Source organism: Strix uralensis, chromosome 4 (genome assembly GCF_047716275.1).
Source record: "Strix uralensis isolate ZFMK-TIS-50842 chromosome 4, bStrUra1, whole genome shotgun sequence".
Classification (NCBI taxonomy): Eukaryota; Metazoa; Chordata; class Aves; order Strigiformes; family Strigidae; genus Strix; species Strix uralensis.
This window is the reverse complement of record NC_133975.1, coordinates 107,542,490-107,567,638: the sequence shown is the minus strand read 5'-3', so window position 1 is coordinate 107,567,638 and position 25,149 is coordinate 107,542,490. Positions and strand designations below refer to the sequence as shown.

The following is a 25,149-nucleotide window of genomic DNA, read 5'->3' as shown; positions in this document are numbered from 1 at the left end:
GGGTGGCGGGTTGAAGGACTGCGCTGCGGCTGCAATTTTGGTCGTTGCGCGGCGGCCGGCGAACGCGCTCCGTGTGGAGTTTCCCGACCGTCTGTGGCAAGCCACCTCATTATGGGAGTTGGATCGGCAAGTTTGACACCATACATTTCTGGCTGTACAACTCTTTCGTACATGCCCTGGAGCTCCGCATCGGTAACACCGTAGCTGCCCCTTTTTAGGTGTTTGCACTTTAACTGCTGTTGCTGCTGAAGTCTGGAGAGGCGCAAGGGCTGCCATAACCTGACTTTGAGTAGCCTGAGCCTGTTCTTTCATTCCTTCCCCTAATTTCTTTATTGCCTCTACAAGAAAAGCCTGAGGTCCAGTAGGTATCGAGGACGCTTTTTCAAGTGCCTCCTCTACAGTCCAATGTGCCCTTAATGTATTCAATAAACTCTTTGTAGCAGGATTGCCATTTTGTGAAATACACTGTTTTAAGAGAGCACCCTGCATGTAGAGAGGTACTCTTGCTCTTTCAATTGCATTTACCAACTTATCTACAAAACTGCCCAAAGTCTCTTCTCTCCCTTGCTTAATCCCCATATACATTGGAACTCCGCCTGGCTCTTTCACTTGCTCTATAGCTTCTCTCACTAACCTCATTGCCTCTCTCACCTTATCCGGACCAAGCAATGCTTGAGCTTCTACTCTAGCATAAGGTCCTAACCCCATTAATTCATCCATTGTAACCCCTTGTAATGGATCTCCTGCTTGCCGCTGTACCGCTATCGATTCTAACACTCTCGCTTGCCAATGCGCATTAAACAACAACCACTGACTAGGAGAGAAAATTAACTTTGCTATACCCCGACAATCTGCAGGCAAAAGAAGTTGAGTGCTCCAGAGATAATCTAACATTTGACGAGTCGGTTCACCAGTAACACCATAAGAACTCACTGTAGAGCGCAATTGTGATAAAAGCTTCCAATCTAATGCCGTAACAGTAGCATTTAGTCCACCAGCTGGGTTCGGCTGAAACTGAACTGGAAAAGCCATTGCTGTCGCCATCTGAGTCATCTCCTCATCCCCTTTTTCTAACCCCTCTCGTGCCAATGCATTCCAAGCCCGACACCTTTCTTTAGCGATCTCTATCCCCAGCCCATCTTCTGAGCCAGGAGTAGAATTCTCGCTTTCCGGCGTCACAGTGTGGCTGGACGCGTCAGGGCTACTCAGGGCAGAAGCGAGGGGAGCGGTAGGGAGAACTCGTTCTGAGCTTTCCTGTCCCGTCTCTTCGGAACGTAAAGGTGGTAAAACAAGCTCACGAAACGCAGGCGGTAATGGCCACTTAGTTTCCTCCTCCCCATATCTGGTGTTTTTCTCTTTTGCCGCAATTGCGCCCTGTGCAGCTCTTTTTTCAGCCTGATACCTTAGCAATTCATTATGAACCACCCTCCATAACTTTCCCAACTTTTTTGCTGTCTTATCATCATTCAATGTTAATTCCCATAACTTATCTCCAAATTTTCTCCATTCCGATAACTCATGAACTGTATGTGGATTAATAAAACAACCTTGCTCTACCCCATAAGCTAAAAGCCCCTGAAGATCCTTTTTTACATCTATTCCCTCAACCCGGCGTTGTGTCAGCCAGGATGCAAATAAATCATATGCTGCTTGCCTGTCCATACCTGAATTTTTCCGTTGCAGCCTTTCCAGGTCTCGGCAGCACGTATCAGCAGGGCTCACCTCTTGTGACACCCTGGGCGCGGGCCTTTTTAGTCGCCTTTCGCCGTCCTCGCTGCTTAAGGACCTGAACAACCTTCTCTGGTCTTTATCCTTCGTGGTGCCTTATACGTCCTTTGGCACGTATCACGTCGGGGTCACCATTTGTTGAAAGAACGCAGAGGGAGCCCAGCCATCATTTAATGCACAAAGGCTCAACTTTATTAGTACTCACACTTCTTTTATATCCACAATAATTAGTTCATACATATTGCAAAAAGCAAGCTCCTTATAGGTTGCTAAGGTTAGATACTTTGGTTGCTAAGGTTAAATACCAATCTCTCCCCTTATGATTTCTGCAAGGCCTTCTACATAGTCCTGCTTCTGTTCTTTGTTCTTCTTTGATACTTTTCGGTATTCTCCCATCACGTCGCCGTTGTCAGCAGTTCCTCGGTGCTGTGCCCTTTCTCACGTAGCCAGTTGTTAGCAAACTGCTCCACAGGAGAGAACACCAGCAAGAGTATAAGGTTTAGCTGCAGCCAGCCCACCCAGATGGGTGTTACTGCTTGTTACTGTGCCATGCACTAAGACATTTCAGCTGCTGTAATTAGCTGGCCAGGATGTTGCCTTGGTGGATTGCTGGGGCACCCCCAACACATCTGTGCTCAGCAGAGTGGCTTCATTTTCTAGTCGCTAGTCCTCCTGTGCACCTGATGAAACTGTATTCTTCCCTTTATAGAGGCAAATACTTGGACCAAAGCAGGTACCAAAATCTCCATGAAGAATAGCTTGCAGTTTCAGAAATTGTGGTAGTGGAAAACAAAACAAGCAATACCACCCCCCCACCCCTGAAAAAAAGCCCAAAACCCAAGAAAGGCAGGCTCCAAGAAGTGGGGCTCAACAGGGAAGGTGGTTATTTGTGTGGATCTGCAGGAATAAAGTTAGTTTTCACGTTGAGTTGTATCAAGATGGGTTCAAACTTTCCTGCTTGGTAAGATTTTTCTTTTTCACTATTAGTGAGGGACTTCAGAATATTTTTTCTGACACTGTATGACAGGAGACCTGTGTGTGCTGCACTGCGTGCTTCAAGCATTCCTATTTTCAAACATCTCTCCCTCACATCAAAGTTCTCTGTGGAGTCTGTAAAAGGCAGGATAATACACAGCTAATATCTCTCATGATAGAATGATTCATAAAGTTTTGCTACAATTTTTAAATTGTTGTAGAACAGTAAAAAGGTCACAAGCTGAAAGAAACATGTGAAGAACACAATGGGATAGCAAATCCCCAAAAGCTCTTACGGAAGCGGGAGAGTCCACTTGATGTACTTCTGTTGATTATCTAATGTCAAGAAATAGGGAAGAACATGTGGGTTGTCACAGCCATATCGATAAATAGAGCCTTGTGTTAGAAAACCTAACAGCACATATATGTGCTGTTATATTTAGTTCGATACAATGTTAATAAGCCAAAATTTCATAATGCCAAAATCTTTTTTTTTTATTTTTTAAGCATTACAAGTTTATGACTACAGTACACTTGCTTTCTTGACAGCAGACACACCTAACCTTAAAAAAATTGGTCTCTATGGTCTTGTTTTATTCAGAGAAACTTACTTCTGAATAAATTTAAGATTGAAAGCAAGGCCACAACACAGAATGATACCCAAAAGTGTTGGATATAAGAGTTGAGGGGTTTGTTTCTGTTGATCTGCTTTATAGTTTAAATAGGAAATATGAAATCTCCAAATACAGATAGGAATAAAGAAAATTCCAGGATAGAATTTGTTTCTAATGAACAGCATCCTACAGACAAAGGCCCATTGTATAGTACATTTAAGAAATCACAAGCAAGAGTCAGAAGAGGAGCTTAATATCTTTCACATTTCTGATCTACATTATACTATTCTTTCAATAGTTTCCCATTATCATGTTCAAGAACCTTTTTCTATAATAACGTATTTTCATTTTGATCTTCTCTATTCAAATAAGGTAAAGCAGCAAATGTTAACAATGTCCAAAAATTTAAAAAAAAAAAAAATTAAAAAAAAAAATCAGTGCTGCAGATCAGCCTCCACAGACTCAAGAAAAGCCTCCTAAAAGCCTGAGTGTTTCTCTTTGCTAGTTTGCAGGAGTCAACCAGGGTGATCAGGGACACATCATCACTAGAAGTTGTTACTCTGTCCCCCTTGGCAGAGAGTGGAAAAGTGACTTAAATTTTCATTACCAACATCCTGAACAGCAGATCCTGAGTTTCACTAGTTTCACTGATAGAACACTGAGCAAGCAATGCAATACAAAAAATGCCTACTTCACATTCCCAAGTTGGCAGTCTTAGTATTTTTCTTCCACAGGCCTGTCACAACCTGTGGCCTATAAAGTGCTGAGGACTGGAGGTGCAACAAAGTTTAAAGACCCTTTCTCTTACTTGGAGCCACACTTGCATCCTCTCCAGTTCACACATTTCACATTTCCATTTGGATCTTTCTGATTGGTGAGGAGGAAAATGGATCCAGAGTTTAAGCCATATTACAAAGATCAAGACTAAGAGATACACCAAAAGAACACAGTCATCATAGGCCTACTTTACTGTCTCTTCCAAAAAACCCCTTCAAATATGATAAAAAGTTCAGAGTCTGAAAAAGGAGGAGACTTAATGCCATAAAGGTTTTGGCACAATGTACCCTATCAACCCTTCAAAGGTATATATGAACATCAGCAGTTCACTAAAAAAAACTTTTCCTTTAAAGAAAGATTGGACAGGAATCATGGTAAGACACACATAAGATCACTGCTCCTCTACCTTATGACCAGAATCTTTGGGTTTTGATGCCTCAGACAGGATGAGATAACACTATATCATAAGCTCAAAGATGGAAGCATTCCACTAGAAAACTGAAAATGTGCAAAATGTCTCATCATTTGTAATACCTTCTCCTTTGCCTTTTGATCTATTTTTTCCCCTGTGTGCTGTTTGACTCCTTCAAGACCCTTCAATCAATCCCTAGTTTTCCATTTTATTACTTACCATTCATCAGCAGTGCCATCTTTATCCAACAGCTTGTAAAAAAATTCTTTTCTTCCATTACCTGGCTTCTGTAGTCACTGTATTTTCACCTGCCAAGCCTTCCTCAGACACATAACACACATACCCCTGAGGCTTTCGAGATCAGTGAAATATTTATATTCCCAGGAACAGAGAGGAAGAGCTAACAATTGCCATTAAAAAAAAAAAATCATGCATTCTTTTAGTTATATTTTTGTTCTTTCAGCCTTCAGAGATGGCTATGACTAGATGCTACAATATAAATATTCACTGTTATCTGTTCTCTCCCCAGTCTGCATGTTGCATTTTCTTGGCCTCACCACAGAGCTGCCATGTACATCTGTGATCTAGCATAGGCTAGCATGACTTGGTCTAATAGAGCACCCAAGTCTTCCAGTGCTGTTGGAGACAATTCACCTGCCTCGCCTGCCTTAATGCATTGAGATACTGGAATCCAATAGGCCATCCCAGAATGGGAAACATCACAGGATCTTAACCTGCCTCTTTCCTTAAGAGGCAAAGGAAACCCCAAACCACAAATCTCTAACACACACTTTCACTGAGTAGTGACACGAAATACACCTACTACAAATTCCGTAAGGAAACCACGTAATACAAACAGATTTTTCTAGGGCCACCTTTTTGTTACCCAGGCCAGCTTGCTGACCACACCCCATACTAAAATACCTACATTTTATGTACGATTTGAATTTGCAGGAGCAACCAGCCAGAAGGCGGCTAACAGGCTGGGAAGTGTGAAATCTGTGTGTGTACCAAGGCTGATCTGGCCAAAAGCCTGTGACATTCCTTTTCTGCTCGTGGAGCTTACCAGCTTACAGGATATACATATGCATACAGAGCACAACTGTTCCAGTCTCCAGAAAATGTTCCAGACAAAGACCTGCCAGAGACATTCCTGGGAAACCTGACAAACTTGCAAATTTCTTTGTAGTGTCTCCAGTGTATGCATCCATTTAACAATGAAAAAAAAAAACCCCAAACCCACAACTTAGTGCTGCCGCTGTGGATGGTTAACTCCCCTCCTCCTTCTCCTGAAAAAGTCAGGTTTTCATTTAGACACTCTCTGCCTGAAACCTCCTAGTGGGAGTGATTTTGATAAGGCACAGTACTACCAAATGTTTGATGATCAGAGTGTAATCTTACCCATAATGGGAGTTCTAGTTGCTCAACCTGGCCCATTCAGTAACTCTCTGCAGGTCTGCAGATGTTGCTGCATCATAACAAAAGCTTCTGCTCCTATTCCCTTTGGAGCCTCAGAGCAGAAGGGGTTCAATGCGAGCACTGCAGAAACTACATTGACATTTTCGCTTCCTACAACTTCTGCTGAGACCAGTTATATCACTGCTGATGCTACAAACCAGTAGTATTAAAAGTAATTCCAGCTCCTGTGTGAACAGCCTGGGGATGAGGAGATGGGGCCCTGAAGCAGTGCAGAGCTGTGTGAAAGAGGAAAGAAAAATATCCCTCAGACTTCATCTCCTGGCTTCTTGCTTCTCTTCCTAGTTACAATGAGATGCTTTTTTCCTTTACATCTTCATCAGCCAACCAAATGGTTACATAAGGAAAATAAATCTGATTAAGACTCAGATAAAGTGGGTTGAGTCAAAGCAAGGGACTAACGCTGAAAAATACCCTTTGGTGGGGAAAATATCCCCACCAAATTTCTGCAGATATTTGCTGCACCCTAAGTTTCATGGTCTTTTTGCAGTCACCATGTTGCACTGCTCAAGTCTAGAGCTGAAAGAACTGATGCCCACTGGGACCTGTACAGTGTGTTCTGGCACACTGGCAGTTTGCTTTGTGGCACTTTTCCTCTTCTGAGGACAAGACAGGCCAGGGTACCACACCGTGTAACTGAGGAGTGGTGTGAGTTCAAATATTGTTGTAGCTGATGTTAAGCTTAAGCTTGCTATTTTGGGATTCCTGTGGCATATTATTCCCACAAGGTCACTCTCAGGCACTGTAAAGTGCCCATTCCAATTTTTCCTCACTCCCTTTCCCCTGTCCTAAGGTTTAGTAAACTCATCTGCTTCTTGCTAATTTCCACCTTCTGTCCAAATTAAAAATGTAGAATGAGGAAAGTGCCCATCCTCCTATGGATCTGTCAGCATGTTTGCAGGAATCCTGGCTGCTGGATCCTGGGCACTGACTGGCTACGGAGCAGAGATGGAGACAGCTCAGTATAGCCCTTGCCTGGGTGGTCTGATGTTATCCCTATGATTAAACTCCCTGGCTGCCTAGAAGAATTGGAGCTATTCCTAATGATAGCTGGGTCCTGAAATCTCACACTCTCCCTCACAGAGAGGGGCAGAGCTCCCACCAGGCTTCCCCTCCTCCTCTTCCTCCTCCTCTTGGTGAAGCTGGCCAACTCAACACATTCTTCAGTTCACTAGCATTAATAACTACAGCCTGGTAGATATCAACTGCAGCCCCCCACACCAGCCAGTGATAGGGACCTCACACAGATCCAGCACTGCAGAAGAAAACCTTTTTACCTTACAGCATATTTCAGAGAGAAGTAGCATGCTATTCACAAAGGAAAAAAACATACATATCCAGGATCCAGCCACCTGGCTCTGGATCTACACACATGCTGTGCATTTCAATGTCCTCCCCATTGAAAGTCCCACAATACAAGCACACAGAAATATTTCATGCTAAACACACGTGAAATAAAGCCTTTAGGATTAATGCCTGGTAAGGAACACAGCAGAGGGAAAAGAAGTCTGGATCATTTTGGTCACAGCCTTCATCCACCTATCCATCAGGGAAGGCCAAAGGCTAACAGTAGGTACAGACAAAAAAACCCTCTCAGTTCAGCTGTCCAGAAGTAACACGGTAGCCAGTAAGGTCCCTATATCACAAATGAAGGCAAGAAAGGCAATTAAGTTCCTATACAATGAAAGGGACTTACTGAACTGCATCTTCAGGCTTCATTCCCCAGCTCACCACCAAGGTATCTGCCTTGATTCTCTAATAGTACTGTTACTATCTTAGGCTCATGCTAAGCGATGGGCAAACTGAACAAGAAAATTTCAGGACAATTGAAAAATTGAATCGAGTATCACTAACACAGTGACAACACTGCAGGTGAACCACTACACATACTGACAAAGACATCATCACTCTGTAAAAATAATTAGCAATCATTTGCATGCCGTAACTAGGGAAATTGCTAATTTCAAATACTGATTTCCTCACAAGTGTCAGTACTCTCATCATAAAGGAAATATTTAGCTTGACTACAGTAAAACAATGTAGCAAAGAAAAAGTCAAATATGGAAGCAGCAGCATAGCACATGTTCCTCAGTATTAAAGACAAAAGGTCAGTTCAGAGGAATGGCCCAGCAAATTTGTTATCCTGCCTGAAACACTTCAGAAGATGGAAAAAATTTTAGTTTCTGTGCATCTAACTGAACCATCTTATTGATAAGGAAAATTAACTTGTTATTTATGTATGTTAAAACCTAGGCATCTATCATTTGCAAAATGTTCATTATTCCATCTGAGGTAACCATGGTCTGTTAGGCTTTCTGCCTTAATGGTATCTTGTTGCAGGATGTTTCAAAAGGTAACTATATTCTGTGACAATAACTATTCACTTTTATTATCAGTTTTCACTCTGATGTCTTTCTACTAAACTGAATATCCCCTTCTTATTACGAGAAACATGAATCACAAAATCAACTTTATTTACCTTGTCATCTGCTGTTCTGTTTAATTCCTTCATACCTATCTCCTCCCTAAACAAACAAACAATATTTTCACTTCCTCATTAAAAATGCATTTTGCAGTTAATTGTTGAAGTCACTCCTCTGTGAATCCCAGTTGTTTTTCCTGAATTCACTTTAGGAATAGCAACTAAAACTGAAGACAGTATTTCAAGGGAGGGCATGTAATTGATGCTTACATAATTACATGCTATTTCCTATCGTGTTCCTTAAACATGCTAATCATTTTTGTTTGTTGGTTTTACCACTTGACTTTGAACAGGCATCTCCACTGAGCTTTCCAGAACAAAACTCATTTTTTCTTCCCTAAATTATTAATTCAAAGCTTATTACTTTAAGTGATTAAAATTATTGCTTGCCATGTAATCAGTTATTTGTAAACACTGAACTACTTCTGTCATAATCTTGCCCAGTTAATGCAGTTGTTAAATTTCTCTTAGCTTTTCTCATAATAATCAACAAAAGAATACAAAGGTACTGACAAATTACCAGGAGGTAGGGTTTAGAGCACACATGTAACTTCACAGTAATTGAAAACCTAGACACTTGTAGCCCACATTATACTGAAGGTAAAAAGAAGTTACCTCATGTAGTAAACATGAGCTGCACAAGCATGTGTTCACATGGATGAACACTATAGAGTAGTTAATCTACTGTAAATTCACACCCCGTATTACCTTGCAATAACTTGCTTTTATATTCATTCTTCAGTTAATAATATGCCAGTCATTATGAACCTCCTCCCTTCAAATCTTTAAATTTTACACTCCATCATGTGTATTCTGTATTCCGCGTATTCAGTTACCACTTGCTGTATAGCAAACTGGCTAGTTATTTTTTTGTTTGCTTTCTGTCTGGTTTTGATCTATAACAAAACTCTACCCTCCACCCTACAGATACCTGGCTTGCTTAACAGTCCTTGCTGAAAGCTTGTCAAAAACTTTTTTGAAAGTTTGAACAACAAGAACCAGTTCCACTAGATGCTATTTTTCTCGGTTCAAAGAATTCTAATAGATCAAGACATGGGTTGGGTGTTTGGGGGTCTTTTTTGGTCTGAATTATGTTTATCTGGGTGAATTAAAATTCCATTTTATTTCAGTTTTATATATACCTGCTAGTGGAGCAAGACTGACTGCTTTGATTTACAGGAAACTTTAGGGTCCTTATTACAGATAAGCACTTCTGTTGCCTTTCTGTCCTCCATAACAGCTGTACCACTGACCACACCTTTCGGTAGAAATTTTGTCACTTCACTGTTGTGTTTCTGAACTCCTAAACGTAAGCCATCCAGCCATACAAGTCACACAAAACATTTTTTTGCCTATCTTTTCTCCTAGGAGCTTAACTTCATTACCTGGAAGGAAAATACATCTCTTCTGTATCTACCACAGTGAAAAATAATGCAAAAGAAATTATTTAATATCTCTAATGCCCATATCCTTCAAAATTTGTTGCTACAGACTTAGACTATATCCCCACTGAATAAACAAATTAATCTATCAATAGCATTTTTAAGAAAATCTGATTTCCTATGGCATCCCTGTCTGTCTCCCTGGCCAATAACGACATCATTCACAAGTCTGCTACCTATGATATCTTCAAGATCTTTCCTCCCTATGTCCCCCTACCTTACAAGCAAGAAGCAGCACATGTTGCAGCTAGTTCCAAATTAGAAGCCTGTTCACTGCTAATTAATATATGCATTCTGACTGGCTAGGCAGCAGGCTGGACAGAACAGATATGTTGAACTCCACCTGCTTTTAGCCCTCAACTAAAACACTCTCATGGGCCTTGCACTTTCATGCACCTAACATTTTTCACAAAACAGGTAAGAATGTACTATCTTCAAGACTAATTTAGTTGAAACTCGGGGAATCTGAACAGGGGCTTTCTCTTTCTTACTTGTTTTCTTATGACCTTTTGAGCTCGGATACCTCCTTATTATCCTACTCAGCAATGAAATTATCACTTTAATGCTGGATCCTCAAAGGCACACATCATCTGGTTGTCCTGCATGTGTTATATGATGGTACCCAGGATGAGCAGCTCCATCAGCTTCCCGGGCACCGATGTCAAGCTGACAGGCCTGTAATTTCCTGGATCATCCTTCCGACCCTTCTTATATATGGGCGTCACATTGGCCAATTTCCAATTTGTCAGGACCTCCCCGGTCAGCCAGGACTGCTGGTAAATGATGGAAAGCGGCTTGGCGAGCACCCCAGCCAGCTCCTTCAGCACCCTCGGGTGTATCCCATCCGGTCCCATAGACTTGTGTATGTCTATGTGATGCAGTAGGTCACTGACTATCTTCTCCTGGATTGTGGGGGGCATCGTTCTCCCAGTCTCTGTCTTCTGGCTGAGGAGGCTGGATTCCCTCAGTACAACTAGTCTTGTTATTAAAGACTGAGGCAAAGAAGGCATTAAGCACCTCAGCCTTTTCCTCATCACTCGTGACGTGTTTCCTCCTGCATCTAGCAGGGGATGGAGGTTCTCCCTGGTCTTCCTTTTGCTGCTCACATACTTATAGAAACATTTCTTGTTGTCCTTGATTGCTGATGCCAGATTAATTTCTAGCTGGACTTTAGACCTCCTGATTCCCCCCCCTGCATAGCCTCACAGCATCTTTGTAATCATTGTGAGTGGCTAGTCCCTTCTTCCAAAAGCTGTAAACTCTCCTTTTCTCCCTGAGTTGCAGCCAAAGCTCCCTGTTTATCCAGGGTGGTCTTCTCTGCTGCCAGCTTCTCTTACAGCACCTGGGGACCATCTGCTCCTGTGCCATTAAGACTTCCTTCTTAGAAAGTGTCCAGCCTTCCTAGACCCCTACACCCTTCAGGACCATCTCCTAAGGGATCCTGTCAAGCAATTGCCTAAACAGGTCAAAGTCAGCTTAGTCAGCAATTTCTAAACTGAGACTATTATGCTATGTGCCATAAATTCAGTACTGAAGAATCAGATTGCCTTAAAAGAAAAACTGTCCTCAACTAAACCACCCAAATTTTTATACTGAGGAAGCTTCAGATTTCATCTCTCTAAAGGGATTATTGCAGAAACATGGCCTGGAGAATCTCAGTAGAGAGCAGATGTCTAGAACTGAATGGACGCAGGCTCAGGAAGGAAATTCAGTGTCAGATAGAGCTCCAGCTCTAAACTTTTCATTGATTTTTGAATCCCTTTCTATGTGGATCTTTTTCATGATGACAGAAGACTACTAAAACACAACCCAAACCATGTTTCTATATTTCACTACAGAAGCAAAGCCTATACAAACACTGTGTAGCCAAATACAAAATATATCAAGGTCACTCTGAAAATCTACATTGTCTGCTAAGAGCTGAGGTCTTCATTGTTGGCTTGTCACAAAGGCGGCAATTAGCACCTTCATTCTCCTTCTATACATTTCCCACCTCTTCAGTGGAAAAGTATCTTGGGAGAACACAGAAGCAAAAAGCAATGCAGACACATTTATCACTACCAACACATTTCCAGAGCTACTGCTGCACTTCACAGCCACTTTCAGACTTCAGTAGATCTATGCATGGCTGACTAACTCATGGGTAAACAGGTTTCAGCCTCCACCATCTACGATTACCAGAGTATGCTCCCCTGTCACCCAACACAGCTACGCTCAGGAAGCTACACTGCCATTCCCATGTAGATCTTTGTGAATTCCTCTCTGGATTCCCCCTTTCATACTTCCTAATTTAACTAGCAGTAACTAGCCATGGTAGGAATTCAGAAGTTTAAAAATCATCTAATGGCGGCAAGAGAACAACCTGGGTTCTCTAGACAGACCTAAGAAACCACAACAGTTGGAGCCGAGTGGGAAATGAGTGGTTTTAGGGAGAAAGTCTACAAATTTATTTTTTAAAGTTCTTTTCTGAAAAGACTGAAATGAAATAGATGCATTTCAATTTTTTCCTAAATATTTGTGTAGATACTAAGTTTTATCCAAGGAGGCAGTTTCCATCACATATTTAGCTTCCAACAAATCAGGATTTCCTGAATGAAAACGTTTCACTACCAAATTTTTTGAACAGTTTACTGACAAAGTTCAGCTTAAAAAAACTGAATTCTGATTTCATTAAGAGAACCAGACTGACAGCTCTGATTATTATTAGATAAGCAAACAAGCTTCTCCTGATGGTCTCCATATCACTTCAGGCTTTGAAAGATCAAATTCTCTAAGTAAGGTCTGGCCTGATGCAAGATCAAGCCTCAGCACCACTGGTATATTCAGTGCTTACATTCTCTGCTGAGTCCATCAACAAGAAGGTGCTTTGTTTTTGTGACTTACCCTTTAAAGTTCAAGACCTATCTGCAAAGACCAGAGTGCCTGTGTTAGTTTTGGAATTGCCCAGACTGAATCAAAACCTTGAACTAGATGTAGAAGAGTCCAAAAATCTATTCAGCTTCCTAGAGTTACAAATGCACCCCACCTTTTGAAAAAGACATACTGCCAGTCATCTAACCAGATATTCAAAATCCAAACATATAACAATAAAATTGAAAGAAGCAAATAGCAGCAGCTATTGCAACTATTAAACATGCCTCAGAAAACATAGCAAAACATCACTGTTAAAAAAATACTTCCAAAATCAAAGTATCAGAGCAAAGATATTTAAACTGTTTGTCCCTAGCAAGTAAAGTAGTAAAGAAGCAAGTCAAAGCACCTATCATGGAGAACCTCCAGCTGCTAGCTTAATTAACTGAGAAGTGTCCAACTTGAACACCTCTGATGAACACAACTATAGCATATTATAAAGAAAAAAATGACTACGAGTGTAGCCATTTAGGACGTAACAACTCAAAAAGAAATATGAAACTAAGTGGAATTCTACCAGAAGCCAATGTAAATTTCACATATACCATGTTTAGCAAAAGGATTATCATATCTTATGCTAGTAAATACTTCATTATGTCTTTACAATGTTACTGGAATACCAAATTTACATCAGAACCCATTCTGCAGACTTCTATTCCCAGCACTGTGATGACACAATGAGGAAGCAAATCACATGGAAGCAGAAATCTGAGAAGACTTGGGTTTACTGTTTAATAAGACTAAGCATGGATGTAGTTTTTTACAACATATTTTCCAATCCTCTGCCCAGTCTTGCTTTCTTCTATAAAAGGACCTTAGCAACATTCTTGTCATCTCACAGAAAATCAAAATTCTGGTCGCTGTAAACACTTCAAAACAACAATATGACAGAAATCGATTTTCATGAGATTTACTCCTTCCAGCATGTCTCATTCCAGCCCAGTGCTGACACAGAAGCCTGTGACACTCTTCTGTCGTCACACAACTCTAGCTTTACTGCTCACATACCTGCTGTGTAAGGAGACTGATGTGGCTTGGTGGGGAATATTGATAGGCTGCTTGCTTTTCTGCCAGCTGCTGCAGTTCTGCTGCTACCATATTGGGGCTATAATGTTTGCCTGGGTAAGAAGTATCTTCTGCATCTTTGTGCATTCTGGCTGAGCCCACATGCTGCCCACTTGGACTATGATGGCACAAACCTACCAAACAAACATTTGGATATGCTTAGTGAGTAGTATGTCAGACTCTCTCAGCCTGCTGATCACAGAGATACGAAAGCAGGTATGATACTTTCTACAGATTCTAGGGAGAATACAGCCTTCTGTTCTGCATGGGTATTACCTATATAAGCTTTTGCCAATTCCAAACCTGGAGTCCCTTTATCATAAAGTATCCCATGGCACACAATTCCAGAGAATATTGGCTGTTACTTAAGTTAAATCTGTAATGTTTTTTCTTAAAAACAAGTGGATCCCTTTAAATAAGCTACTCAGTTGGGAAGTCAGATATATTTTAATGCTAGAAAGATTGTCAATATATATAAGCAACCCTAGTGAACATGTGCTGACCCTGACATACAACCTAAAGCAAATGTATACCATCATTTAAAAAAAAAAAAAAATTATCAAGACCACAGCTTTGGCCTGTGTGTGGTTCCCAAAACTTTCCTAATAGATTACAATCTGCATCCATAAAGTCCTAGTTTCTTCTACCCCCAGCATGGTAAATGAGACATCTCTAGATGTTGTTCTTAACATACTCTTGGATGTGGCAGTGCTGAAAGGTCCCAGTGAATGAGATACAGTAATGATTCACTCAGATCTTTCTTTTTTGGAGGTCTTGACACACCTTTAAGTATTCAACAATTATGAGGTTTCGTTAAAGGATTTCTCTGCATGACAGAGAAACACAGAACTAAGAACAGCACATAGACTGAGACGGGACTTCTGCTAGCCAAAACTACATTAAAATCACTAAAGATAAACAAGATCAGTAATACAATCAAGTGAAAATATACAATACTTCATTTTCCAGTTCTTTACAAACAAGTTCAAAGGCTGAGTTCAAAGTTCAAGGCTGAGGGGAGACCTTATCACTCTCTACAACTACATGAAAGATTATAGCAAGGTGGGTGTCAGTCTCCCAGGTAACAAGTGATAGGACAAGAGGAAATGGCATCAAGTTGCACCAGGGGAGGTTTAGATTGGATATTAGGAAAATGTCTTCACAAAAAGGATTGTCAAACATTGGAACAGGCTGCCCAGGGAGGTGGTTGAGTCACCATCCCTGAAGGTATTTAAAAGATGTGTAGATGTAGTGCCTAGAGACATGGTTTAGTGGTGGACTTGGCAATGTTAGGTTAACAGTTGGACTCAATGATCTTAAGGGTCTTTTCCAACATAAATGATTCTATGATTCCCTGTTCATCCGCTCAATAAAAGGCCACCTTTAGCAAACAAGGGCTGCTTCCCGCACTCCACTTTTCTGTGAGAAATTTAGCACCGTTTAACAAGACTCATAATTCTGGAAAGGTAAGATTTCTACCTACTCCAGAACAGAGATTACACTATCTCTCTACCCAACTAGCAGGTTATTAAGCATCCCAAAACACTCACCTACTTTTGCAGAGGATGGTCGGGACAACCTTTGGCTGTAGATCTGAGCAGCTCTCTGAAAAGATGAGAATGGGCCAATGGTGTAGCTAGCAGAACGACAACGATGTAGCCCTGCAAGGCTAGAAGCCTCACCGAGCACTGGGTTTGTGAAGACAGAAGAGCCATCAGGAGCTGTGTTCTGCAAGGAAGGTAGTGGGGATGGGGACTGAACCAGGCTGGGACCAACTGGAGCAGCCAGCAATGAATGGTGACCAGGCACCTGTGAATTTTCAGAGGCTGCAGGCTGAGATGGTATCCAGGAACTGGTACTTCTCTGGAATGTGGCACCAGAAACAGAGGAAGAAGCACTAGGAAGGCCGCACTGAGGTAATTTCACTTCAGCATTTAAGGAGAAGGTAGGTCCTTCTGGAACTACACAAAGATAATGAGCACACTTCATGAGAAAAAGCTGCTTTTCAGGTCCTTCGGATAATATCAATACACCAAAGACGCCTCTACTCAAGACACCCTGAAGCCAGAATGACCTCATCTACCAGCAAAGACAAGAGGCTCTACATGATGAATAACCTCTTTCAAATCTTGCCATCTCTAGATCTTCCCCCACAGAAGAACAGCTAACTTTTCATAATGCTCAATCTACAGTATCTTCTCTTGGGTTTAAAAAGAAAAACCTGAAGAATCTTCCCCAAAATTGGGCATTTGAATTCCTCAGTATATGCATTCATTATTTTTTTCTTGATAACGATTTAAGCGAGTTCTACTTACAGGTTGATTTAACTTCTTTGGGTTTATAGCCTTTTAATGCTCCTTCTGCAGGCAGATCTGCAACTGAACTTTTGGGCTGATCACCTTTTATTTTTTTCACCACCTCAGGATGTTCTATAACAAAATCAAGGAGTTAGGAAGTAGAACAATGCAAACTGTAATATCATTAAAACAGAACTGCAGAATTTAAACCTTGTTACAATGGACTTTCTTGCTAAGATTTACTGTAGAGCATGCAACTCTATTGATCACAATTGTGCTGTCATGTACAGTAGCATGGACTACTGGATATGTATGGCTGGCACTGCACTTCCTTCCACTGAATGCCTAATTAGGCTCAAATATCCAGACTCTGCCCTCCAATAGGTATGCTAACTGTAGGCAGCACAATTTAACAGGCCTTGATTTCTCTCATCCCTTACATTCATTTCAGGATTCTCTATTCATTACAAATCTCAGTGCCTTCAGTTTGCACATTCTCATTTCAGTCATCTAATTCCTTATAAATGCTACTGCAGATTTATCCCGTTTTCACTTCAGGCAAAGAAGATAAGGAGTGCAGTTACTCTAGTCTTAGTCTTCACATATAGAGTCAGTTAAAAAAAAGATACACAACCTCCAGAAACCTCAATAACGTTCTGGAGGGGTTGTTCTCTTTCCACAGACTGAAGTTAAACTGGATTTGTCTGGACAACATCATCTCAGAACTGTCTGCAAAACTTACCTCCTTGAGGCTGTTTCTCTGACTGGTTACTGGTGTTGCTGGGTTTTGTGCTTGTGGAGTTTGTTCCTAGGAAGACACTTGCTGACTTGTTTTTGTGCGTGTAAAATGTCAGCACTTCCTCCAGGTCACTTTCACTACAATAAAAAGAGAAGAATGGACATAAGTGAGGATTCTAAGCTTTTCTGCATTCATGTAACAATCAAAGACAAGAAATGATAAGGAGACTGAAGAGGGGAGTGGGAAAAAAGGTGAGGCCAGACAAGCTAATGATTTTCTCAGTTCTGCAGGGTAAAAGCAGAAAGAAAGGAACATGCCTTGCTTAAACCTGAGATTCCCACTGAAATGACATTTTCCTATAAGGTAGAAAATCCAAGGCATTCAGGAGCTTTCCCAGGGTAAATAAAGAGCAAGTGGAAACTCCAGACACATTTCTGGGGAGATCAGCTTAACAACAGAGATTCAGTCCACAGCTAAATTTGTGAATCTTCCCCAGGTGCTCTCTAGAACAAGCAGCTACCTTGTTCATGAGAACTCAGCTCAGCCTCTGTTTCATAGTCATCATCAGTAGTTTCAGTTCAGCAGTGGGGGGAGAAGAGGGAAGAGGAGGGAAGAGCTTGTTAATTAGCCAAAACTGCAGGACAAACAGAACACTCAATATTTTTGTGAACCTCACAAAACTTGCATACATTTCTTGTTTTCTTTACAAGAAGAGAGTTAACTGTCCCAATGTCCCAAGTGTCTATTGGTCCCAAACCAGTATCAGTTACTTGGCCATTCATATTAGAGCTTGCGCAAGCTCTAATTCTAATTGTTTTGATATCTAACATGCTTTCCTTTTGCTTTATAGTGTTGCTTCGGCATTAGAAAGTGGGTATAGGGCAGAGCAAACACCAAAAGCAAGAAGTATAGTGCCAGTAACACTACAAGAAAACATAACACAGGAATATAAATTTATATAGCAGAAATTATAATCCTTCAATATGTCCTCCGCATATCACACTTGTACTGGTCCTAGCTAGCCTGAGCTTTGGTAAAAGCAATGTCTAAAGCTGGAATTTGGACCTCCAGGGCATGCTGTAAAGTTCACGTTTTCTCCCAAGCCAGCGAGAACAGAGGTGAAGAGGAAACGTAAGAATGAAAAGTTGGTGGTGGTGGAAAGTTATTTTACGCTTTTAAGTGAATTTACCAGCGTAAGTATATACTTTTACATTGCACTGAGAATGTTTAGAAGCAATGCTTGTAGCACATGTATAACTAAACACAATGCCATCCATGTGACACCAAAGTTAGAGAGTCAATGAGACAATCCCAATTATTAAGTGACAACACTTATTACCTATTTTCTCCTGTGTTGCATTCACTGTACTTCAGAACAAACACTCAAAGTGGAAATCTATCCCCTTTGCTTGGCCCCAAATGACTAGCTCACTGATTTAAGCTTCAAGCACAGTGCAAAGTAGTGTCAGATATCAGAGTTTTCAAACACACCTGATACTTCATGAGAAGCAGAAATATCATTGCTAGAAATTGTCTGATCATTGGCAAACTGGCTTTTGCTGTTCTTTATCATTCAGGCAGATGGTCCAGCAAAAATTTCCAGCCCCAGCCTAGACTGTGCATCAAGCCATGATGGCATGGTAGCCAATAACACGGTATGATGGTTTTGGCCAGGGTAGAGTTAATTTTGTTCATAGTAGCTCATACCGGGCTATGTTTTGGATTTGTGCTGGAAACAGTGTTGATGATACAGGGATGTTTTAGCTATTGCTGAGCAGTGCTTACACAGAGCCAAGGCCTTTTCTGATTCTCACACCACCCCACCAGCGAGGAGGCTGGGGGTGCACAAGAAGCTGGGAGGGGACACAACCGGGACAGCTGACCCCAACTGACCAAAGGGATATCCCAGACCATGTGATGTCATGCTCAGCATATAAAGCTGGGGGAAGGAGAAGGAAGTGGGGGATGTTCTGAGTGATGGCGTTTTTCTTCCCAAGTAACCGTTACGCATGATGGAGCCCTGCTTTCCTGGAGATGGCTGAATGCCTGCCTGCCGATGGGAAGCGATGAACGAATTTCTTGTTTTGCTTTGCTTGTGGGCACGGCTTTTGCTTTACCTGTTAAACTGCCTTTATCTTAACCCATGAGTTTTCTCATTTTTACTCTTCCAATTCTCTTCCCCATCCCACTGGGGGGGGGGAGTGAGCGAGCACTGGTGTGGTGCTTAGGTTACCAGCTGGGATTAAACCACAACACATGGAAACAGACAAGTATGCAGTTCTGCCCCAAACAGCTCTCTCCTAGCATTTCTAGCAGAAAGCAAAATGACCTGCCCTAGGAGGGAACAGTCATTTTAGTAGCCAGAGATGTCAGAGAACCAAGAGCATGCCATGGGCTCATGTAATCTGCATTTCTGTTGACAGGAGTAGATGCTATGGTATATGGTAGTCACACATATCATTCTTTTACAGAACTCTATCCGAGAAGCAGCGAGATTTTCCTTGGAGCCTGTAAATCTGTTGCAGTAATGACTCCATCAATCATATTAGCAAAATGTAAAATCCATTGTTTTCATGAGAATGTAGCATCAGAGACTGTGAAACCTCCTGAACTTAGTTAAGGAGCCTCAGCTATCACCCACTTCTAAATCAGTCACTAAGAGAGCTATCCAAACAGAGAAAAAAGAAAAACAGTTCCATAATTGATAATGAAAAAGAAGCAGTGACAGTCAAGCTTCCCAGAGAAGATAGAAGGGCATTAAGAAGGCAGGTGAACTCTACCTGTCCAGATGTTGACAGGGGTCCTTGCCCATATAGGCATGTCATATATGAGTCAAATAAAGGAGTCAAAAGGAATTGGTTTTTGTGCTCAAGAATAAGAGACTTTGAGGGCGTAATTCCAGTTCACTGAATAATTTCAGACCTCTCCATAGTCAGATAGCTATAATACCATTGTTTTGCATACAATGCTACAGGCCTTAAAGAGTATTTACCTATTTTCAAAATACGTTTCCTACCAGACTCTTGTAAGTTTAAGACAGATAAAGTTCAGAGCATGCACAGTTAGCAGATGTTGCTTTTTCACTGTGAAAGTAACTGCTTGCACTGAACTGCCTTAGCAAGCCAAATAAGAGGCTAGGATGAAGACAGGGAGTCTAACTCCCTTCCTTCCTCATCTCAAAAAGAACCTGGAGAGTTCCTGAAGAGAGGCAGCAAGCATGAGATTTGTTTCTGAGACCAGAAACTTGAGAGCCAGAGCCACAACTACTGTTCAACCACAGCAGCTTAAGGCCATCTGAAAAGCAGCTCTAGTTTCATTCTTCTTACAAAGTACTGCCACATTTGCTCCAGCATCACAGAAAATGAGACCATTAACTCACCAGCATCAGTTTGAAATTTACACAGACCAGGGCAACCACTGCTGCCTTTGGGAATCTACTTAATAGTCAAAACATCTATTGTATGCCTTCACTATGCACCAGATGCTGATGCTACAAGTGTTTGGTTGCTGGAAGAGAGAAAAGAGAAAAGACAAGTTCTCTGTCCTCCAGCAAGAGCAGGAGCTACAGTCAATAAACGTATCTAGAGGCCTTTAGATCAATTAGATCATCTTTAGAACAATTCCATCACCTTCTGGGTTGGGAAATCCTTTATCAAAGGGAATAAAATCCATTCCTACCTTGCTGTAGTAATAAAGTTCTGAAAACCTTCAGGATTCACTCCCTCTTCGTCCTCTTCCTGTTTCTTTTTTGATCTCTTCTGAACCATCTGCTCCGTTTCCTGTTAATAAGCAGTTATGAGTAAGTGTCTCTATGTAGTTACTTTATGTTCCATGGCATAACTACAGCTCAGAGTAGACAAAAAACAATTCCATGGGATCTAATAAAAAAGAACATCAACTCCAAAGTGCCAAATTATAAGTATTTCACTATGTGCAACACAGTGGATAAACAGAGAGAGCCCCAGAGACAGCATGCCAAGCTTACACTAAACTCCTCATTCCTCCACCTGACATAACTTACTAGAATTGATTTGCTGAGAAGACGTCAAGTATTCACAAATATGTGCTGCTCCTTCAAATATACTCTTTGCTGGGACATAAGGAAGAATGGAGGGGAAAAAAAACAAACATTCATAACAGATATTAGGTCCCCTTTGTACTTCTGCTGTTTCTGTCACAACTGCAGAGTTCGTCAAAATAGCTTTTATTTGAGCATCTGTCCCAAACAGAGATATTCAGGAAGAAAGGAGGACAAAAATAGAAAATTATGTTAAAGAAACTCAACCAAGGAGGTCTGCTGAAGGCATCCACATTTCCTACTGTAAACTAGGAGTTCTCCTCTTGAGTTAATTTCTCTTGTCATGCAGCAAATTGCCGAGGGCTTATCTACATACCAAAAATACACTGCTCCAGCAAAAGCAAAGAAAGTAAAACAGTACAGTCTGTGGCAAATATGGATTTATGCACTGAAATATACTGGAATAAAAGATGGTAAGCTTTTTTTGTGTGAGAATGGGAACAAGCTCTCAGATATAAATGATGTTTCTATTTTACACCAGTAGAACTTGTTGACACAAGAGGTTGTATTGATAGAAACGATTTTGTTAATAAAAAAACCTCTACAGGCCTGTCTGAAATACCAATACCGGCATACAAGCTTTATCTGACTAGACTTGACCTCCACTTCAACTGCTTCCTACTGGTACTCTGAGCATTCCCAGGCAAAAGGGTCGCATACATCTTCTGAAAGATAATTCAAGAGTGGGAAGAAAAAGCCACTCTGGGGCAAGTCTCTACCATTCATTATTGAAGTAAAAGTCTGGACAATACGTGATCTGTTTTACTTAGTTTGCTGGAAGCAGTATTTTTTCTTCTGTATCATTACAGAAGATACATAATGGCTAGTAGGAGTCCTCTACTAAATGTGAAGTTACAAGTCAATGAAAGAAATCTATATGTTGGAATCAGACATCAAAAAGCCTCATAGCCTAAGAGCCTCTCAATGGCTTGAACGTGTACATCCTAAAACCTTAAGTGATCTGTTCTCACTTTTTTTAACTGAGAAAATATGTTTATGCACTGCTTTATTACCAGTTACACGGCTTTATTTTGTGAATTTACTCAAGAGTTAGCAGAAAATCCTGATGTTTGAATACAATTTGAGTGGAAATTATATCCAAAGCAGCTGCGTTCTTCGCTCACCACAGAGCCACCCGAGTGTTTTGTGGTTACTCCTAACACAGGAATTCAGTGAGCATTAGACATACAAGGCACTCTCTGGAACAGATTTGGTTCAATACCAACCTTGCTTTGACAGATCAAGTTACCAGATGTCAGTTTTGAGAAGGTAATGTAAGTGAACATCCTCTGCTAACAAGTAGGAGCTTGGAGGTCTGTGTGCACAGCAGCCTCTGAAAGAAAAATTTAAACTACCCTTGTCTAACACTAAAGAAATGCTAGGGGGCAAAGGAAAGGGGAAGCTGTTCTTGCAAAACAAGGATTAGCAAGAAACCACTATGCTAGGAACAGCATATTCTACAACTAAACAGGTGAAAATTATTTAAATTGGGACCTACTTCTCCTTGTCACTGAGCATGCAGAGTCCCATACTACAGATAGGTAGCAGTCCCTCAGTATGTTAGTATACTAAACAAATGGTAAAATATGTATTTCATACTGTTCTGCATTAAAAAATTACCTCTAAAAAAGCATCATAAAAATAGGGAGAAATGGAAAGAACCATTACAAAGAACTAGAATTGAAGACAAGCCAAAGAAAAAGCAAACTGTCAGTTAAATTCCACTTCATTTCAACACTTCTTTTACTTCTATGCACATGATTACCAGACTGTGTAAATAATGTAGTAATACTGTTGTCTATCTTACAATTTGCATAGATAAACTACCATTACTGGATGCGCAACTGCAAACAAACCACGTAAATTACAGAACAGAGCCTTTAAACCAGCCTGCTGTCTTGACTATGACAGCAGTCAACAGAAGATACTTTATAAGAAGAGAAAAGAAACCAAAAGAGCTACCAAAAGAAGAATCATGAAAAAAATTATTCACCTTGTTATAACAGATTATGAACTCGCCCAGCTGGTGAGCCAGGATCCGACGACGATCATTTAGTCCTAAACGACGGCTAGGGAGCAGCATCCTCAAGGACTGCTGAAGATTGCTGGCAGCTCGCTTCAGAAAGCGTACCACAAGCTCCTGCAAGCAAGAGAGATGGAGTTAATGATAGACCAGCTGCAAGATGTGGGGAGAAGAGAACAGAGGTACTACAGCAGCTAATGACCGGCAAAAATTAAACACGCCGTCCTGAGAAAATGAGCTGACAACTGGCAGGCAAAAGCATTCTGCAATGTACATTTTTAATATAACCCTACAAATCTGAGGTGGGGGGAGAAGAACAATGGTGTGCCTTGTCTGAGGTGGGTCAGAAATGGGGACACTTGAGGACTGTTTGTCTGAAAAGCTTGGCAGGTAAACAAAAAACACAAGCAGCAAAAAGCAGCAACAACACAGAAAAACCTGTAAAGTCCAATACCTTAGGAGAACATTTCCAAAAAACAACTTGGGGTGTGTTAAAGAAGGCTGTGATAACATGTACTGACATAAAACCCACTCAGTGCTATCACAGGGAAGGGAATCTTGGTCAGATATCTCCACCACAGTGATGTAGTCCCATCATCACTTTTCATGGATGTATACTACTGCCACAGCCTCTCCAGAGCAACACAGGACTACGTCTACAGCCAAGTAACTCCAATTCCCCACCATGTCTGTCTGACCTCTGGTGGGGGAAACATATGGCAAGGCAGATCCTAAGGCGAGATGCATCCTGTGGGTGTTTTGAACCCTTTCTGTCTCCCCTCTGGATTTGCTTTTGGTTAGGAGCTCTGCTAATGCATAAATGAGCAGCCTCACAGCCAAACTATTGGATTTCACAGCTCGCCTCTCACTGCCATTACTCCAGGCTGGTTTGATCTGTTTTTTTAAACATTACTTTTCACAGTACAGCAGACAAAGTGACTCTCAAAAAGCCAGTTTTAATTTCCACTTGGAAAGAGCAGGGGTAACATTTTCCACTGAGTCGACTGATTATTCTTGACACACAATTTTATCTCTGAACTGCACTGACTGTTTCTCTGTAACATGCATTCAGCAAGAATAGATTTGGATTTGCAAAAAGCTCAAAAGCCTACTGTACAAAACTCTCTTAGGAAGGTTTGTGAAGGGATCTGGGCTTGCTGCACTCTTTAAAATGTATATACATCAAATATAGGGCCTTCAAATACTGCCTAAAAAATTCCTCATGTTTTTTTTTAAAAAAAAAAAAAAAACCACAACACTTATGCTAGAAAGTGACTTTCTCTCCTCAGTGGCTTTACTTTTTTTTTTCCCCCCCTCTATCTAGAATGCAAAGAAGATTCCCAAGCACAGATGTCTACAAAGGGCAAAAACAGAGAAAAAGCTTAATTTGGTACCTGTTCTATTTGAGTAGATGTATGCTTTGTTTAACACAGCAGAAACCAGATACTGCCAAGTAATCTTAAAGAATCTTAGAAGAATTCAAAAGCACATAAGCTCAGAGATCAGTGAAGGAGAATCAGTGAAAGATCTGAGCATCTTGAATGTCAACCACACTCTAGTCATTAAGAGCTGTCTACTCTGTCGCTGCTCAGATGTCAGTCAGCAGTCCTACCTTTTCTGCACTGGCAGCTGTACAAAGATAGACAACTATAACCTCACTTGGACTTCAGTTCTTCCAAGGACGGGAACTGACCTCAAAACTCTCAAGGTAGATTTCAGCTTGGCTTCTCAGTCTGGCCAGTACAAAGCTTCTTACCATTTGCTCATCCTCTTTGGCAGCCCAGGCAGGATTCTGGATCTGGTCACCAGCCTCCTTCATCAGTCGCAACTGAACGTGCTGTAGATAGGCAGAGAAAGCCATGCGAGCTTGCACTTTGCTGTGGACCAAAAGAATCAGTCAGCTCTCTTCAGAGTAGTAATGGGAAGAATTACAGCAGTCAGGCAGAACTTATGGACTAAAGTACAGTCAGCAGGGACCTCCTAGGTGCACAAATGCTGAAGCTCAAGGGAAGGAGGACCCCTTCACCCCACCAGTATTTTCAAGGAGACCTTCAGTTCACCAAGACGGGGTAAATATTGCAGGAGATACAAAAGACAGCAGACACTCTCTAAGTTCATCTCTAAAAAGGGA

General features: G+C 41.2%; 1 protein-coding gene across 10 annotated transcripts in view; it reads right to left on the bottom strand.

Moving 5' to 3' along the window:
* Nucleotides 1-25,149, bottom strand: part of TTLL5 (tubulin tyrosine ligase like 5) — a 143,154-nt gene that overhangs the window by 66,026 nt on the left and 51,979 nt on the right. For 6 of the 10 annotated variants that reach the window (XM_074868436.1, XM_074868437.1, XM_074868439.1 and 3 more), the window contains 7 exons: nt 24,775-24,895; nt 22,989-23,135; nt 20,596-20,696; nt 16,921-17,054; nt 16,197-16,310; nt 15,432-15,842; nt 13,825-14,015 (listed from right to left, as the gene is read on the bottom strand). In XM_074868436.1, the coding sequence (XP_074724537.1) occupies nt 13,825-14,015; nt 15,432-15,842; nt 16,197-16,310; nt 16,921-17,054; nt 20,596-20,696; nt 22,989-23,135; nt 24,775-24,895 (1,219 nt within the window). The remainder of the gene's footprint in view (nt 1-13,824; nt 14,016-15,431; nt 15,843-16,196; nt 16,311-16,920; nt 17,055-20,595; nt 20,697-22,988; nt 23,136-24,774; nt 24,896-25,149) is intronic. The other 4 variants (XR_012628920.1, XM_074868445.1, XM_074868444.1 and 1 more) reach the window with 2 other exon arrangements.